The 19,868-nt window shown below is 44.1% G+C and overlaps 1 protein-coding gene across 1 annotated transcript in view; it reads right to left on the bottom strand.

The window, feature by feature from the left end:
• STK24 (serine/threonine kinase 24) overlaps window positions 1–19,868 on the bottom strand; it is a 107,543-nt gene that overhangs the window by 43,338 nt on the left and 44,337 nt on the right. Inside the window, exon 2 of the mRNA XM_080658856.1 lies at window positions 15,328–15,558. Within this exon, the coding sequence (XP_080514982.1) occupies window positions 15,328–15,558 (231 nt within the window). The remainder of the gene's footprint in view (window positions 1–15,327; window positions 15,559–19,868) is intronic.

Raw genomic sequence — 19,868 nt, 5'->3', positions numbered from 1 at the left:
ATGTCTTCAGGGACTTTCAATTACACTGGGACAGTGTGTTCGGGAGAGAGAAAGGAATCCACAGTCCCCATCCTCAGAAACATTTCAAAGCAGACCTTTTATATTATCGTTGGCACTGGGCCTACAATTTTTTTCCCATGATTGATTGCAAAATAAAATGTATTCCCTTATGATTTCAAAGTAAAATTTACTTGCAGATTTGTTTAGTCCACCTCCCAAAAAAGTAAGTGGTTCTGCTTTTATCCCGTCACCCTGGAGTCTGACACCAGGGACGTCATGTATCTTTTCTGTTTTTCCCAGTAACATAAGGACAGTTACTTGCATAGTAAAAACCACTCCCCGAGAAAACAGATGAGCTCCTCCCTCTCCCAGAGGTTGCAGCTGGCTGAGGCCAATGCGGAATGCAGCAGAGGACTTCCAAAGCAGAGGAGGCCTTGGAGGGAGGCTGCCACTGTGTGGGTGCATGTGGAAGAGGGGAATTCTGCTGTTCCAACCAAGGGCCCAGACGAGCACCCATTAATACAGGGAAATGACGACTCTGCGAGCTGAGGCAATGGAAGCACCGCAGACATCCTCTCTCAAATCTGGAATCAACCAGGATGAGCTCCAAACCTTGACAAGTGCTAGAGAACATCGTTAAAATCCTAACTCAAGCCACAAGGATAGAGCTTTTGTTTACTGCTCAGAGAAAGGAAATTCTCATGGAGAAAAGAAGTCGCACCGCCATGTCAGACGGAAGGCATGAGGCTACTGTGCAGGGGAAAAGCTATCCGCCCACTGCTGCGGGACCAGCGACAGGCTGCTGCCGCCGGTTCTCTGTGCGACCAGAAACCCAGGACTAAAACGAGGCAGCATCTATCAGCGGGGCTCTGCCCTGGGCCAGCATCAGTGGTCTCCTCTGGGTGTAGACCAACAATTTGGTCCTTCTTAAAGAGTGCTGTGCCTCCCCCTCCACAAAACAAAAAACCCAATTTGTAAACAGCTGGGAAATTACTGCTCAAAGGAGGTTTCAAAGAGCTGTGCATGTGATCATGTTTATTAAAATGTACATAAATTTCTTCTTTTCAGAGACTCTACTTACTGTATTCATGTCCTTAAGAAGAATCATAAACCCAAAACCCATTTTCTTTAGAGCAGAGTAGATTAATTAAAGACAATACATAGTGAAAAGAGAAATAAGAAGCATGGCAACTAGACAGTTATTTGGAAGTAACCCTGAAATCAAAATAAGCCAAAAACCTAAGAAAACAACCCAAAGGAATCACAAAACAGATGATAAAATGGACAAATCATATCATTTCCTGGCACGCATTCCACTCTCCTTTCCAAGTTTTAATATACTTAGAGTCTATCAATCTTAGTCGAGCATTTCTAGAAGCAACAAGTATATTCCAGATTCCTCCCAACTCCACCAGACAGATTCTGGCACAGGCCCAGGAAGCGAGCAAGCCCCACATGAAAGCATTCCTTATCTGCCAGGCTGTTCCTCGCCATCTCCTCTGCCCACAGCACTCTTCCTCCAAACAGCCAGGCTGCTTCCTGCCTTCATTCTCGGGTCTTGGCTCAGAGCCATCTCCCCGGGAGACCACCCAACCACTGCAGCCCCGTCCCCTACAGCACTTGCTGGGTCAGATCCCCCATGTGTTCTGTGTATTGGTTTGCAGTCTCCCACCTTGAGTACCATCAAGAAAATTCTCTTTGTATTATTTCTTTTTCCCACACCTACCATATTAAATATTTTATGTTCACTTACTAGTGGCCCGGTGCATGAAATTCGTGCACATTAAAAGGGGATTAAATAGAGGAAATAAATTAATATTGCTATTTGCCCTTTCTCTATAATAGAAGTGTCAGAGATGAAAGAAAATTAGTAAAATGTATATGGAAACGTTCCTCCTGTCAGGGTCTGGGGCACATCACGGGACCCAGAGTCAAGTCCCTGCCCACCCACATGTGCCTCAAAATCGCGTGAGACCCAGACCTGGCCGCACCCCTTTGGGATAGATCCAGACCTGGCTAGTCCCACCCTTGTCAAGCCCTGCCGGACAGGAACGTAGCCTCAGGTCCCCTGGCCCGGTGCCAGGACAGGGGATATGGCCTGAGGTACCCCAGCCCAGAGCGGGGTGGTGGGGCGTGCCTTGAGGTCCCCCGTCAAGCCCCGCCAGGTGTGGGACATGGCCTGAGTTCCCCCGTTAAGCCCCACCAGGCGGGGGGCAGCCTCAGGTCCCCCAGCCTAGCACCGGGAAGGGGGGTACAGCCTCAGGTCCCCTATCAAGCCACAACGGCAGGGGTGTGCAGCCTCAGGTCCCCCCGGGCGGGGGGCGCGGCCTGAGTTCCCCCGACCCAGCACTGGGGGTGCACCTTGAGGTCCCATGTCAAGCCCCACCAGGGAGGGGGGTACAGCCTCAGGTCCCCTGGCTCGGTGCTGGGGAGGGGGATGTGGCCTGAGGTCCCCCGGACTGGTGCCGGGGTGGGGGGCACGGCCTGAAGTCCCCTGTCAAGCCCCACCTGGTGGGGGGGTGCGGCCTGAGGTCCCCTGGCCTGGCACTGGGGCGGGGGGAGCAGCCTGAGGTCCCCTAGCCCAGCACCAGGACGGGAAGCGCACCTTGAGGTCCCCTGTCAAGCTCTGCCAAGTGTGGAAGGTGGCCTGAGGTCCCCTGTCAAGCCCCGCCGGGTGGGGGGCGCGGCCTGAGATTCGCCTGTCAAGCACTGCTGGCCTGAGGTCCCCTGTCAAGCCCCACGGGAGCAGGGGAGGGTGTAGCCTCAGGTCCCTGCTGATTGCTTGTTAAGGCTCCTTATGGGAACTTGGCCTCAGCTGTGGGTGCAGCCATCTTTGTGATGGAGTGATGGTTAATTAGCATATTTCCTCTTTATTAGATAGGCTTTTACTTTCCATGCCACAAAAACAGCAAAGATGCCCCACAAATTAGAGGCTAAAACCTAATTTCCCAATCTCACATTGTTCACTTCAAATTATGGGCCATAGTCTTTGAATCACTGAATTAAGTGCTCCAGAGATATGGTGAGGGTCCTACTGGCTAGCTCACGGAGGCAGCTCTACGCACACACCCAGCAGGCCCCTGCTGGCCTTTGCCTCTAAACCCACGCTAACCCTGGCCCCACCTTGCTTGGTGGTGTGTCCTCCATTTGGAGGAAAGGCGAGAAGGAGGCTTTTTCCTCCCATCCCTAGAGTTGAGGTGAGTGGATGACAAGATGTATAGAAAAACAGGCACTGTGATGGGCTCAAGAACAGGTGCTGAACCTGGGTCATTCTGACTTCTCCTAAAGTCATCTCCATCCCTCAATTACAGCAGCAAGAATGATCAAGGGAAACAAGCTGTGCAGAGGCTGAAAGGCCAGAGTGGTAGGTTGTGTGTCAGAGCCTGTAAGGCCACAGAACCTGTGCCAACAACATGGGAGAAGGCTTATCACTCCCCTCCCGCACTGTCTCCCCACCTCCTTCAAAGGGACAGTGGGGATCACCTGCTGCAGCCAACCTACCTGAGTTCTCCTGCCTGGGGAGTCCTAGGAGCAACGTTAACAGAAAGGGGAGGGAAAGCGGGATGTGGGAGCAACTAAGGCATCCCACACAGCCGCTGGTAAAGAATGTTCTAGTAACTGTCTCCAGATTTCCTGCCTCCTAGAGACCGCTGGTTAATTTCATGAGGGCCTTCCACATGGCTCCTCTGAAAACAGCTTCAAATAAAGGCCTTGTGTCCTGACAGGCTCACTCTTACAAAGCCCCACACGTTTCTAAGGTGTCGGCCTAAGGGAGATGCTGCACCACAGGAATTTAAACCAGGCCATTCATAAACACCACCAGGTCATCGCTTAGAGATCCCAGTTCAGGGGTGGGACAGGGCATGCGCGGTTTTCAAAGCCCCCCTATGTTCCTGTTTTAAGTTACTACCTCTAGATTAAATAAGCTCTTTCTAATCAATCCCTTGATTATGGGAACTTTTGATTTCCAGAGACCCAGCTCATCAGAGAATTCACTGCTTTGGGCATGCTGATTGTGAAGTTCCCATAGATACTCCAGGGAAGCTGGCTGGCAAATGCTTCCACAATCAAATCTGTGGCTCAGAGAGGTCCAAGTTTGGAGCTAAGGCTTGGGAGCTCCGGCAGTACTTAAAAGCGGGCAAAAAAACAACAACAAGCAAGCAACAAAAACAGCCAACCACCAACAGTAACCAAGGTAAAGAACAGCAAACAAAGATACTGGAATCCAATCAGAGAAAGGCTGTCATGTTCCCCAGACCTGAGGGCCAGGGTCGTCACTGCCTTGCCCACTGTTGCTCTCTACACAGCCAACCAAGTAGCTTATTAACACTCAAATTCGCATTAAATAAAACGCATGAACCACACCCACCTGAGGAAGAGATAGCTTAGAAATAGCTTTAGAATGATTTCAAGAAAAATTGAGACAAATGGATTTTAAGGTTACATGGTGTTAATCAGAACCCCCTCAGTCCCCCAACAATTTCTATTCCTTAACATTTTAACCTGCAGTAGGTTTCAGCTCATGATTTTGTGTAACATTACTTTGTTTCCTGAGGAACAGGATATGGCCAAATACTTCATACCTTGTTTTCTCTCAAATTCCACAGCATCACTCAGAAAACCATTCACTGGAAAATAAAACTGTTTAAAACATTAACATGCTACTTCAGTAGTTGCCTTTTATTTATTGCTTCATGGTCTTTGTTAATTCATCCAGTTTTTAAAACACCAACATTTTAAAAAATGCTTTTCAAAGACAGCAAAACAGCAGGAGACTGGCAGAATGTGATTACTTACTGCTAACTTGGCATCTCCAGACCTACTAGGTCCTTAACCACATAATGTTTCCTAAGATTCATCTTCCCAGGTATGTTGATCTGCCAGGGACTCAGTATCGAATGAAATTTACCATTAAAAAAGAGAACGGAGGATCCCACAAGGAAACACATTTAGGAAATGCTGCATATTTGCCTCCCTTAAGAGTCTCAAATGCTCTGAGAATACAGGAACAGAAACCTGGTAAATGAAACACATCCAAAATTTCATCAGGTAGCACCTACTATTATCTCCAAGAATGGAGCTCCTCCTAGGAGCCCCTAGGAAGCTATCAGCTAGGAGCTGTCCATTGGATAGCTTGCATCTCACCAGTCAACCTGAGACCCTTTATTACCTCCTCTCCATTCATGGAGCCCAATTATGTGCCTATGATAATGAGATTCTGGTGCCGTTGTAATAACTTGGTTATTACTTAACAGGAAAGGAGGAAAGGGAAGGCTAAATAATATAGGCATGCCATTTATACAGCTTTGCTAAGTCTGTTCCCTGCTGACTGATGGGGGAAGGGACTGGACAATAGATGCATACCCAGTCAAGTCTGAATGACATGGGAGGGTGACTACCTGCCAGACATACCTGGGAACAAATTAGTGGCCAGGATGGATGTGGCCACTGCAATATTTAAACATCCAAACAAAGGAAGCACATGCACACACACACACACTGTGCTCCTCTGCATCCACATGGCTCAGGGCCATGTGGGACTCCCACAATGGACTAATGGACTTTAATTAACTTGGAAGCTGAACTATACTGGCTGCAACATGGAATGGAAGCTCTGGACACTGGCTTTGTTTCTAGCTCTGCTGGAACCCCAGCTGCACCTTTTCCAGGACTGGCTTAAGGGGCAGGGGACTTTGGAATCTGAGGAATGTAACTTGAGGCAAACAAACATCCCATCTTCCCATGGGGGCTTCTGAAAGTTCTTACTTCAGCAGTACTCCAAGTGACGAGGAAGTTTAATTCAACATACAAAAGTTGGGAAGGCCTAACTTAATACACTGTGAGTGATATTAGTAGTAAGCTTCATTATTCAAGACTCATGAGAACAATGGGAGGCTCACAATTTTTAAATTACACATCACACACTTCAATGTCCTCAAGTGCCCACACCTTTTCTTATTTTTTTCTTCTTATTATTTATGATGAGTAAAACAGGCACATCCATGTCAGACTAGCCAACACACTGTCTTTCTAGAACCAACCTGGTCATTCAAGTTACTGCTTAAACTTTGAAATGAGAATACAAAAAGGGGGGGAGGGGGGGAACCACAACAGAGGGTTTCAAAAATTTTTATATTCACATTATTCACACCTCGTATATGTGGTTTGAAATTCTTGAGCCTCTAATTAACCAAAGTGACTAAAAACAGTTTTCAGGAACTGAATTTGGGTTCACTTGCATAGCCTCTCAGGGAGACAATGAAGTGGTCTGCCAGGAGCAGAGCAACCCCCAGCAGAGCCACACCAACCTGCACACTGCCATCTCATTTCCTGGGGAGCAGAGGCTGTGCACAGACACTGCCCCGCCCCCCCCGGGGGGGTGGTGCCAGGGACAGCCAAGAGAGGTGGGTAGGGAACTGGGACAGCAAAGAGGCTGACGTCACCGGTGACAAACTTTCAGGGGAAGACTTTTCAAGTGAAATTCCCTTTCTTAAAATTTAGGAACAGAAAACCATGCTATCTGAATAATAAACTATGAAAACTGGGTACGTGCACAGAATAGCCTGCTGTGATCACATCCAGTTCACTCTCAAGTTACCCAACACTGAACAGCACTCGTCTACAGCTCCTGTCTAGGGTGGGACAGCACACAAGCCATCACCTAAAGGACAGTCTGATACAGCCCAAAGTTCCAATTGGCTTTCCTTTCTCTCTCCTTCAGTTCAGTATCTTTACTAAGAAATTTCCCTGATATCTCTCTCTTTCTCTCTCTCTCTCTCTCTCTCTCTCTCTCTCTCTCTCTCTCTCTCAAATCTCCCCATCTCCTTGCTCTCTGTCCCAGGGAAATCTTACCCAGGCTTCTCCCAGAGTCTCCAACACTAATCGAGGTTATTTTCTTTAAGATGCTGTCTCGGCTCTCCACTCCTAAGTCAGTGCTGGAGAAACTCCAAGAAACAGATCCAAGAGGCCACACACTCATCTTACTCTGCCCTCACCTGACCTCCTCTCCTGTTCTCCAAACTGTTTTTCTCAGAATGGCACAAGTGCACCCTAGTTAAATGTGCTCTATGGGCTCCAATCCTAAGCCAAACTGCCAGATAAGAGATCCCAACTTACCAAACAAGAGATCCCAATTTTTAAAAACAAGTTAAAGACGGACACAACTCTAAACACTTGCGGTGCATCCAATATAGGTAAAGGGACCCAATAGTTATTTGCTCAAAGAAGAAAATAGAAAGTCAGAGACTAAGAACGTGCCACTCTAGTTGACAGCTACTCCAATGGACCAGTTCTAAGCTCCCGATTATAAAATGGAGACAGAAACTGGATTAAAACCAGAAAAAGTAGTTATCAAACTTGGTACATTATTAAACCAATATGTGAAGCTAGAATTTAAATTCACTTAATAACCTTGAGTTCCTAACCTCCTGCGATTACTTTGAAGTTCACTGTGTACATGGAGGCCTTTCATTAAAGCTGCTGCTTCCTGTTCCCAGGGCCCGTAAAGGAAAGAGCAAGGGATCGCACAGGGCTTAATGCACCTCTTAGAAAGCGAGCACATAGTGAGAGACCTGAAAAGTAAAGGAGCATACAGGAACCAGGAGATAATCTTCTTAATACATTCTACACTAGCCAGAGCCTTGCAGGAGCTCAGCCGCTAAGTGTGCCAATGAGGTTAGAATCCTGACAAGTCATAAAGATTATCTTAATGAGTTAGAATAAAGACCCCAAAAAAGGGCTAGCAAGTCCTGCAACACCCACTCTCCCCATCAGTGTTGAAAAGTAAATGTGACCTCTATTAAAGTGAGAAGGATCATACTTGGGTTAAAATCAATTTTGGCAGCCATACGTAAACTCTCAGTTTTACATTAAGACAGTAAAAGTGTAGGAAGTTCACTCCCTGAAGGTTTTCCCAAGGACCTTAGTTAAAATTTCTCCTCTTTTCAACACTGCAACCTAAGTGCGTAACTGAAACAAAAACAAAACAACAAAAATATGCTAGGAAACACACTAATTTATTCTGATAAACCTGTTCCTTTAGAATACAGCAGGAGGAAGCTGCATTTCTGCCAACAACCATCAAGCTTGTCCAGGCCTGCAATCCACTTTCTAGAGACACGTATGATTCTGGTCCTCTGTGCCTGGCCTGGATCAAGATTTGGAGCAATACCTTCTAACAAGTTCAGAGCTTGGTCTCTAAAATTTGTACACATTAGCACCAGACTCAGGCGAGGGTATACACCACAACAGTTAACAGCAACTCCATCAATAATTTATTTCCTAATACAAGTGAGAAGCGGGAACAGACTCTTTGCAACTTGTCCCCAAATGGCACCAGTGGCCAGAATTAAGCCCAATGTGCAATGGTAGACAGACACAGAGCCATAAAGGATTGTCCATGAGTTCAAGATACCATCTCAACCAGGAGAAAGCTGCCACAGAAGCCTTTCATTCCACTCATTTCTAAGTCCCAGGGAACAAGGAATATTTGTTACCTCAGGTGCCAGAACCCTAGCCATGGCTAGAAGCAAGAGAAAAAAGCCTCAAGTTCTCTGACCACATGTGTACAAGGTGTGGATGGAGGCAGGGCTCAGGACTGATGAGGAAGGTGCATGTCTGCCTGGGCGACACTGACAGAGCAGCTTACCTCCACGGAAGTCTGTCGATGTCAGGGTCATGTGCCCACTGTCCATCGGGCTGCCATCCCTTTGAGGAGAGGGAGACATTGAAGGGAACCAAAGGATCTTCTAAAGGCAAGTTCTTACTGCAAGCTGGCCAAAGGTCCCTGCAATCAAAGAAATCATTGTGGTTTTGCATTTGGCATATGTATGCCCCCTTTCTTCTAGGGACAAGTCTGAAAGATTTCTGACTGGATCTTAACTTTCAAAAAGAAAAGTACCCAGAATCCACCTAGGTATAGAAGAGGCAAGAGAAAGACAAGAAGTCTCATGCTACACCTCAGGACAGAAAGCGAGTATAATAGCATTTCCTTCCCAAAGAAGAGGTATAAATCAATTGTTACTTTTAAAGAATCAGTGTCTTCTATCACACATTTCAACACAAGCCAACTCATCAGACCAGTTTAAATGATGTGCCCCAAAATGACTCCAAAACCCATGTGCCACCCTATACCAGCCTTGACTAGAAGCAAGAGAAAATGCGTGAATGTAAATGAAAAATACAGGTAACTAACTTCTGTAGGCACTGGTCTAGAATCAACCTTGCCATTGACCTATCTCCACTGATAATGACAGGGGAAAGTCACTAGGGCCAACAGAAGCATATAATGAATCACAAAGTCAATCTCATACTAAGTCAACCAAAAATCATCAAAATTCAGGAAACTAAGTTAAGTACCTCATCCAGTGTAAAAATGCACCTCACCCAATGTAATACTTAACAGTAAATAGCCAAAACATCGATTCTTCCCCACTAACTGCAGAGTTAGCCAACTATTTGCATGTATTCTATTGTATATCATCTCACAATTTCCTTTAAAAAAAATCCTCTTTCCTTCAGGCACAGAAATGTCTAAAGATATTTGATCCTTGCCACCTCAGTAATGCAAATAGTACTTCAGAATACCTGTGCATCACCCATAGGAAGGAAAGAAGGAAAATAACAATCTACTCATAAAGAGCTTTATGAGGGAAAATGCCTCTGTCTTAAAGGTTTGGTTCAATTAATCTTTTAGATATCCAAATAGGATAGAGGAAAAGTCCCCAACAAAGTAACTTGCTTCTTTTAAGATGAATCAGAATAACAGGGACAAAAGGACTCCCAAATAGACCAAAAACCTTTAGGTCTGGTAGGTTTCCAAAAGGGAAATGTCTAAATCCCTTCCTCCACTTTTTTTTTATAAAAAAATATATATTTTTTTATTGATTTTTTACAGAGAGGAAGGGAGAAGGATAGAGAGTTAGAAACACTGATGAGAGAGAAACATCAATCAGCTGCCTCTTGCACACCCCCCTACTGGGGATGTGCCCGCAACCAGGGTACATGCCCTTGACTGGAAGCAAACCTGGGACCCTTCAGTCCGCAGGCCGACGCTCTATCCACTGAGCCAAACCGGTTAGGACCCTTCCTCCACTCTTGAAATGACCAAGAACTAACTCCACATGATTCAGTCCTTCAGGGCCCAACAGGTCTCAATTGTCAGACAAAAAAGCAATGGTACCACAAAGAACCTACCCTAGGATGTTAAGGGTGAAGAATAAACAAACACAGCTGTCAGTAGGAACTCGTTTCTGCAGAAAGCAAGTGTGTTAATAAGTTACTGGACCGGCTACTCTGCCAGACCGTTTTATGGACCACTACAGAAACATCCACAGGCAAAGAGCAAGGAAGGATGCGCAGACAAAGAAAGCTGCAGGACCACAAAACCAAAATGGGATTCTTGGCAGGTTTGAGGGACAAGGCCACCCTGCATGGGCTGATGTGACAACCAGCTCTGGCAGCTGAAGCAGCTCTCCATTTCCAATTTCCCAGCAACATAGGAAAGATTTTTTTTTTTTTCTTAATAGATTGGCTAGGCTTCTGGATCCATGTCAAAGTGGGCCATAGTTACTGGAACAAATCCAAATCCATTCACTTAAGACATATGAGCTATAGAGGTGAACATAATCTATGTATTGAGGATTAAATAAAACCATTTATACATGCTAGGCAAGAATTTCCTGTTAAACTACCCAAGAAATAAGGAGGCAGTAAATAAAACTTCAACACTAGGACAATATGTTCTTTTGAAGATGATATTTAACAGCCTAGGATTCAAGGCAAGTGTGAAATGGTGAGCCAGCAGACCCACTGTCTGGCTGAAATGCTCAAGCTTCCCAGTGGACTCCCACTGGCCATACCCACAGGGAGGGCTCATATGTGAGCAGATGCCAGACTTCTCAGAACGGTGGTGGCATAGAGCAGATGGTCAAAAATGGGCACATCAAGGGCAGGACCCACCAGAACCCCTTGTCAGAGGCGTTGTTGGTTGATCCACCACCTCCCTATTTCTCTCTCCCCGGACTTTGTGACACTGGGGAAGCTCTAGTGACCCTTCTTCCAGCTCCAGAGGTAAATTCTGTTTGGTGGGAACCAATGAGGTGGCCCCATCCCACAGCCAGGGGCTGACTGAGGGATCAGCCTGTGACTCAGTTCTGATGAATGAAATATGAGGAAAGTGGTCTGGGGAGGCTTCTGAGAAAGGTTTCTGGTACTTGAACAAGCAAATGCTTCCAGGAAAAAGTGACCCTTTACCTGCCCATAGGTAAAGCCTATAAAGAAAGAAGGAAGCTGTCCTAAGACACATCACAACTTGTGGTACAAAAGAGCAGTGCACTGGAGATGAAGGATGAAATAATAAAATGGATCAAAATAGACAAGGGTCTACATAGATCAATGATGACGGTGCCACAAATCAAAAAATATCAAAACAAGCTTAACTCTCCTTGTTTAATTTAATGAAATAAAAAAGGCCATTTTATTGGCTAGGCCCGTGGTCGGCAAACTGCAGCTCACGAGCCACATGCGGCTCTTTGGCCCCTTGAGTGTGGCTCTTCCACAAAATACCACAGCCTGGGCGAGTCTATTTTGAAGAAGTGGCGTTAGAAGTTTAAGTTTAAAAAATTTGGCTCTCAAAAGAAATTTCAATTGTTGTACTGTTGGTATTTGGCTCTGTTGACTGAGTTTGCCGACCACTGGGCTAGGCAGTTAGCCCAAAGCTCAGAGGCTAGAGTGGGAAGACCTCTGCTTTAGCACTATGAATGACATACCATGTTTAAAATGAAAAAAAAAAAAAAAAAGGCAAGCTATTAGCATCTTTCTTGCTTTTTCATTCATTAATACTACTCTAATGACAAATCAAAAGAATATAACTTTAAAAAACTATGCCAGAGTACATATATCTGTAACATACACAACACAATCAGTCCTTTACCAGAAGAAGCTGTACTTACATAGAGGACTTTGTTTTCTAAAACTCATCAAGGGACTTTTTCATATCACTTTTCTAGTGAATCCAATGGGTAAAACTACCCTAAAAATTTTTAGGAACTGAAGAAAATTTTACTCTAAGTCAGGGATCTGAATCCACTATTAAGCAACCATTCACACCATGGCCATGTCTCCTTAATATTCATACTACAACAAAGATGACTACTTACCTATTGTTTTTAATCTCTTTTCCTAGACTAGATGATTGAAACCAAAACATCATTATGAGAACTTTTAATACTAACCCAGTAATAAAGAAACCATTTTCTGCTAACTTCCTCTTTGGCCCATCTTGCTCTATGAAAATGTAAAGCCCCTTAACACTAAGTGAAATCCTAAGGCCCTCTCTCCCATCACTACTTAAAAAAACTAAGAATATTACCTCTGACAACACTACGGTTTGTTCGTTTTTTAAAGGGCAATCAACCATATAAACCACAATTCTTTTCAACTTTATGTCAAAGACCCATTTGTCTCTCACATCAATTTAATTTTTACCTTACTTGACAGAACTATACTAATTTAAACTTCATTAACCTAACTAGAGGACGGAAAAACAGCCTCTGGATCATCACTGAGGGTCTTCCTCTGGGCCAAGGAAATTAATGAAACTCTGTTCTACAAGATTGGGCAGATACAATCACAGATCTTGGATTCTCACCCTGTCCAACTTATGATAGTTAATATGGTTTAACATGAGCAGTTCATTATGTTTTTAGTCAAGTGAGACAGAATCATCTTTACACGATTTAAGAAATTGTGATACTATTCCTGGCATTCCTGAGGCAGTTATTTTCTAAACAACAATCTATCTAGTAAAATATACTAGACATTGTAGACAAAATTATCAAAACTTCTTATCCTACGTGGAGAGTCAACATAGTAAGTGGCTTTGGAAAGGAATGGCTAGCTGAGCACCAAGCCCATTTCCTCTTCCATGAAGCACACAATTAGATGACATTTTCCAACCTCGCCTAAGTTAGGTGTGGTCCTGTGCCTGACTTCTGGCCAGGGCAATGTGGGCAGAAAGAAATAATGTGCTCTATGTCTAGGCCTAGGCACATGAAAACTTCCCACAGGAGCCTCCATTTTTTTGCCCCCATGAGACTTAAAGCAGGCAAGTCCACAAATGGAAGAAGGGAGCAACAAGATAGAAGGAACTTGGGTTCCTCAATCACTGTTTGGAGCAGTGGTAGCCAACCTTTCGGACCTCATGGACCACCAGTGGTCCACGGACCACCGGTTGACGACTGCTGGTTTGGAGAAAAACTGCCCATAAAGTAGGGCTACCAGTGAATAAGAAATAAGCATCTATCATATTGAGCCATTATACATTTAGGAGGTTATTCTAGCAGCCAACATTATGTTGATTAAATAAATTCACTGGGCATCTCTAGATCAAGGTTAGGTTGACTTGAAATGTATGTTCTATAATTAGTGACTCAGGCAATTATAGGACTTACCAGGAAGAATCTCTCAGTATACACAGTCAAGGTAACATCATGTTTGGCTAAATAAAGCCATTTATTCCCGAATGCAGTAAAAATTCTGCTAAGCAACTAAGGTTGAAGAATATACTTTTGAACCACTTGATCCTTAATTCCATAGTTAAATATTAGATGGTATAAATCACCTGAAAGTTGTAAGGATCTTCCACATTTCCTTTGCCAAAGGTACCATAATTCATATTAAAACACATTAGAATACCACATGAAGCCCAACTCTGAATTTACCATGAAACTATTGTTGAAGTCATTTCACAAAGGACAGTAAGTTACAGTGGAGAGTTCAAGTTGGGTTTCTTTAGATGTTTGCTTTTTCTCAATAGAAATTCAACATCAAGAAACCTTTGCTTTCCCATATGGAAGTCACGTACTCCCTTTTTGCCCTGTTAAGTCCCAAAGTGAATGCACACCCACAGCAACATCCACTGTTATTGCACACTTCCTCCTCCTTGCTTTGACCTCAGTTGGTACTTCCTTCATTGCAAGGTAATTTCAGAGATGAGGTATGAATAAAATCAATCAATCAAGGAAAATAACACTTATTAAGTAGCTACTACATGTCAGATTCTTTCATGCAATTCCATTTCATCTTTGCAACAATGAGGTATTTTCCATTATTTCCCATTTTACAAATGAGGAAACAGGGACGTTATTTAAAATAAAAAACTTGCTCAAGGCCACACACCCAGACAAGCAAGATTCATGTCGATGACATCTGACTCCAAAATGAATCCTTTCCATTTCAAAATGGTACACTTAACCCTATGACATATTGCCAGCCTTTAGGCTGTGAAAAAAAAAATAGCATTACCACTCAATTTGACTTGCTTTACATATTCATTTTAGTGAGTCAATGGTTCTCAAAATGCTCACTCTTCCACTTATACCTTATCACATTTCCACAAAAATGAAAGCCTGCACTACCCCTTTGACAAGAGAGTAAGTTGCAAATGGCAACATAGAGAATTTAGAGGATAAAGCTAGGACAGGAGGAGGCCTAGTCTTCCATTATTGGGACGTATTGCTGCCTCCCTCTGGAAGTATTCTTTCTACCTATGAAGTTTTAGTTTCCACAAGAATTAGTTCATAATTTTTTCACCAGTTCTTAAGATTTCCAAAACCCCATTTTGAAAGATACTACATTTCTAAGTTCAGTAAAACAAGCATATGTCAAGGAACTTGGAACACAGGAATAGTCTTGAACTTTCTTAGTGGTATGAAATTTTTACCCTGCAACGTCTAAAGTGGTTCCATGCAAGACTGAAAAGAACAGTTTTACTACTGTTCTTTTCCACTTAAAGAACTGGTGAAGATCAAGGACATTGTGTCATGTTGTATTATAATTACTATTTTATTTAAGTAAGTACTTACCTAGAATCCTTAAAAGTCAAATGTAGATAAACTGCTCACTAAGCAACATTATCAATTCTTTAAAACAGCGGTAAATCAAACCACATTTGATAACCGAAATATCAAAAGACTAATATTCTCAGGTTGGCATGAGTTGTCATAAGCCATGCTAAAATTAGGTGTTTAACGGTATCATTATAATAACTTAGTAAGAAACGCATTTTGATGACAAAGTCCCCTTGGAAATACTGTTTTGTTGGAAAGGCAATTTCAGTATCAAACACTTCTATCAAAAATATGTTTCCATAGTGACATTTAAGATGATAAAACTATCAAAGCCCAGTTCTTTTGATTGCAAAGGTCGAAACGTTTCTCCTTCCTCTGGAAACCCGCTGTGCTATTTATTGAAGTCCTTCACACACACTGCTCCGTCTCAGGCAAGTGCTGCCTCATGGAAAATCCTGTTTTTATTTTTAAGCCTTACCTTCAGATAGGATCCATAATATTTGGTTACGTATGGACTATCACACTGACTCAGCACTGTGATTTCCTGTTGAATGTCCTCTATCTCATCTTCAGCTTCTTCCAGATCAATGATTTTTATGGCAACCACTTTCTGAGTCCGATTGTCAATGCCTTTGAACACCTCACCAAAAGAGCCCTTTCCAATTTTCTCTAGCTTTGTAAAAAGCTCTTCTGGATCTGCTTTTAGGTTCTGTAGGAAAAAGAAAGGGAAACATCAATGACTCACAGCACTGGGACTGCTTTTTCCTTGTACTTATTTGTAACACTCAGACCATAGTCTTTCAAGGACTGACCCATCTTCCTCATTTAAGGATTAGGCTGGTTGTGACCACAATTCTTCACACTTAGGATTTAAAGATTTGCAAGTCTCCCTTACATGTGTGCATTGGACTATAAATACAGCAAGCGTGTAAACAAACAAATACACAGATTAGAAAAGCTGGGAAAGGCTCCAGCACTTGTATAGTTAAAGTAAATAAAAATCAAAACACTTATTTGACTATATATGGATTTATTGAAAAATCACTCTTGTCTAAGTAAAAATTCCACTTTCTCCCTTCTCCCAAATTGTCTAAATTCAGGTTGCTATATACCAGTGGTTCCCATTGTGGGGCACATGCCCCATGGCGGGGAGGGGACTTGATTTTTTAAGGGGGGCAATTTGAGAATGAGTTAACAGTGAATTTTTTGCTCTCCTCCCCAGGTTATCCTACAGTTTCATGGTTTAGGACCGTGTTCCCCAAACCTGGCTGGTTCTAGGGGCCTCATAAACAATATATAAATATATATTGTGACATTTATGCATTTCAGTTCTCTATTATATGTTTTGAAACTTTATTTGGTATTTTTCATATCACTTCATATTATTTTTTTAAACAATTTCTTAGTGATTTCTTCCCTCAGTTCTTCAACTGTCCTTTCATTCCTTTTCTCTTTCATGGATGCCATGTTCTTTGGAAGCTTGTTTAGACCAAGTTAATGGCCTTTTAGGCTTCCTCCATGTGAATAGGAGTTCACTTTTTGAATAATAAAAATTTTATGTGGGGGAGGGGGGTGCATCAGCATTTTAGAGATGCTTAGGTGGGGCATGGCCAAAGAAAGGTTGGGAACCACTGCTATATACTAAAATATAGGTTAAATAGCTATATTATGTAATAGGGAAAAACATTTATACCCTTACTTACTTCCTAACAGGCATGATTTTAAAGTCCAACAAATACTGTGTCATGTACCTTCACTTTCAGCTACTGTAATGGCCTAACTAAATATTTTAACCAGATCCAGGAAACAAAAAGCAACCTGTTTTCCTTTGTCATGTAAACATCATGCCCTTGAATACCTTCTAAAAGCTCTTACCCACCAACCTGGTTAATTGAAAACACACACACAGTGCCAATTCCAAGGAATCCAGCTGTAGGGACTCCAATACCCATCCTGAGAGCTCTGACCAAAGATGTGTGAACAGCTGTCATCTGGGGCGGGGGGGGGGGGGGGGGGGGGGGAGGCAGTGCGGGGAGGGGGGCACGTGGAAATATATGAGAGGGTGTTTGTCACAAACTGAGGGGCAATACTGGCATTTAGCCAGGAGAGCTGAGGGGTGCTGCACGTCTCACCACGAGGAAATGCCCAGCCCCAAGCACCGGTCTGCAGCCCCGCCGAGTGAGGAAGGACTCTGGGAGCCACCAACCCTACAGACAGATACACCGTCCCTCAGAAACACTGCATATGAGCAAGAGGACGCCGGGCCAAGTCTCAAAGCTTATTACTCCTTCAAGGAAACTGAAATGATGTGGGAAAATGAGTAAGAGAAGGAAAGAAGGGTTGAAAAGAGAAAGAATAAGAGGCATAGGAAGAAGAGAGGTCCATAGATGGATAAACATATAGGGCTCACAGACACAGCATTACAGCAATTATCGGCAGCATTCTGAGTTAAATGAGCTTTGTGGGTTTAACTAGGCACTAACCATTAACTTGCTTTCCAAGGGGAAACACAGGAGTCCCAAGCAGTACTTTACAAGGGAACTGCTGAAACCCAGCCAGCCCATTTCTAATGGGGAGGTCTTGGGGTGCCACAGCCATGGGTGGCCTCATTAACACCAAAAAGGCCCTATTTGAGACTGCACACTGATCAATGTAAAAGCTCACAAAACCCACCAATCCTATCAGTAAAAATTAACAAAATAAAGGAAAAATGCACCCTGGAGTTGCCAGGGAAAAGGGACACAGACATTTTCAGCAGCTACAAACTCTCCTATTTTCATACACTTTCTCTTTTATCTCCTTCTCCCCAGGATGAGAGAGGGTGGCTCTCCTTTTCTTCAGGGCCAATCCTAAAAGCTGGGCCTTTGAATCCATCCTTCTCTTCTCCAGGATGTGAGTTCATTAATAACCCTCTTGCACTTACTTCACACACACACACACACACACACACACACACACACACACACACCCCTTCCCTGCTTCACTGGTTGCCCTCCGTCCGGTGCCCACCCCTCACTGGTCACCACTGCAGCCTGGCTCCAGCTCCGGCGCCAATGATGCAGCGCTGTGCATCTGATCCTCCTCAAACTCCCTCCTCTAGTAACTCTCCAATCCCTTGGCGTCTACAACCCTGCTCTCCACTCATCTTCTTCCAGGCCCCCTAGTTCCAGAGGTGTCTTCCTGTACCGACTACCTATATCAGCGCATAATCACAGGCAGTCCCCCCAAGGTCCCAGACTTAGCCTCCTATTCTTCTCTCCTCTCCAGGTTATACCGTTTCATGGTTTAGGACTGTGTTCCCCAAATCTGGCTGGTCAGAAACACCTAGGACACTTACAGACCCTAAACACTCAAACATATGGGGGTGAGGAGTGCATAGTCCACATTTTTTAAAGACACCCCCCCCCCCACACACACACACACATTGATTCCGATAAATAGCCACATTTGAGAAACTTGTTTTGAATTATGGCATGCATGGGGACTTTCAAATTGCTAGCTCCAGCCTTGCCTTTTGTGTTTTAAGTCCTAGAATCAATTACTTGCTAGATATCTCTTTCTACCAGGACACGGCAAACTCAATATATACCAAGTGAATTCATTATTTCCCCTGCTGAACTGGCCAACCTCCCACAGCACACTACACCTGTGTTAGACTGTAAGCGGAGGGCGTTCAAAGACTGTGTCTTACCTCGATACCAGTGTGCATGGGCACAATAACTGATGGTCAACAAATGTCTCATGACCAGTAAGAAAACCCCCTTACACTGACACAAACAGGATCCTAATTCAGAGAGACAGATAGCCTGGAAGGAGGGAATAGTAGGGTAAGGAGAGCCTGAATTCTCAGGAGCATCAGGATCAGCTGGAAGAATTGTTAGAACACAGATTGCCTGGCCCCACCCCGGAGTTCCTGACTCAGTAAATTTGGTGTGGGGCTCAAGAACCAGAGTGTCCAGGTGATACAGCTGCTGGTGGCCTGGGTACCACACTTTGAGAACCAAGGCACTAGCCACACACCCAGGGCCACTGCAGACATGGAGAGAGATGCCCATGCTGTCCCTCAGAGCCCAGGCCAGCAACTCTAGCTGACCACAGGTACATGAGTGAATCCAAGCAGACATGCAGAAAAACCTCCAGTCAAACTGAGCAATCATGAGAAATACTAACTCATTATTGTTTTAGGTCATGAAGTTCTGGGGTAATTAATCACACAAAACTAATCATAACATAACAGATTCAACAGAGATCATTGCAGGAAGAACCTGTCCATTCCAGGGGTGGGGGTGGGGAGACTAATAGATGTTCTACACTCTGGACAGGTTTCATGTTTTTTTGTTGTTGTTAATCCTCACCCAATGATATTTTTTCCATTGAGAGAGAGTGAAAGGGAGAGGGGGGAGGGAGGGAGGGAGGGAGGGAGGGAGGGAGGGAGGGAGGGAGGGAGGGAGGGAAAGAGAGAGAGAAACATCAATGTGAGAGAGACACATCAATTGGTTGCCTCCTAAACGAGCCACATCAGGCCCAGGAGCGAACCCGAGACCCTTCAGTCTGGCTGACGCTCTAACCACTGAGCATGGCGGCCAGGACTGGATAGGTTTCAGGTTAATAAACGGCCTGATTTTCCATTTGCCTGGTCTCCGACAGCTTAGAACCAGCTGTTTGCACTGCTGCTTGACTATCTTCCTCCAAGCCCTTTCCCAAGTCTGCACCTGTAAAGCGGCAGTTGCTGGTCTTGCATCTGCTCAAGTGTGGTGTCACTCGGCACTCTGTCACTGTTAGCAACTGTTAACGGGGCTACTAAAAACTGTCCCTGGCAAGAAGGGAGACATCTGCTAAGATGATGACAGCAGGACACTAAACAAGCAGGGGTCCTTGCCATTTGGCAATTCTTGCATAAACTCATTTCCATGCAGTGTAGCCCAATGGCCGTAAGAAAATCAATGCCAATGATGGCTTATTTCAAACAGGACATTCAAAATTCTGCTGCCAGAATCTATTCTCTGAGGAAAGATTTCC

This window comes from Plecotus auritus, assembly GCF_963455305.1.
Source record: "Plecotus auritus genome assembly, chromosome: 3".
Lineage (NCBI taxonomy): Eukaryota > Metazoa > Chordata > Mammalia > Chiroptera > Vespertilionidae > Plecotus > Plecotus auritus.
This window is presented reverse-complemented; position numbering and strand designations above follow the sequence as displayed.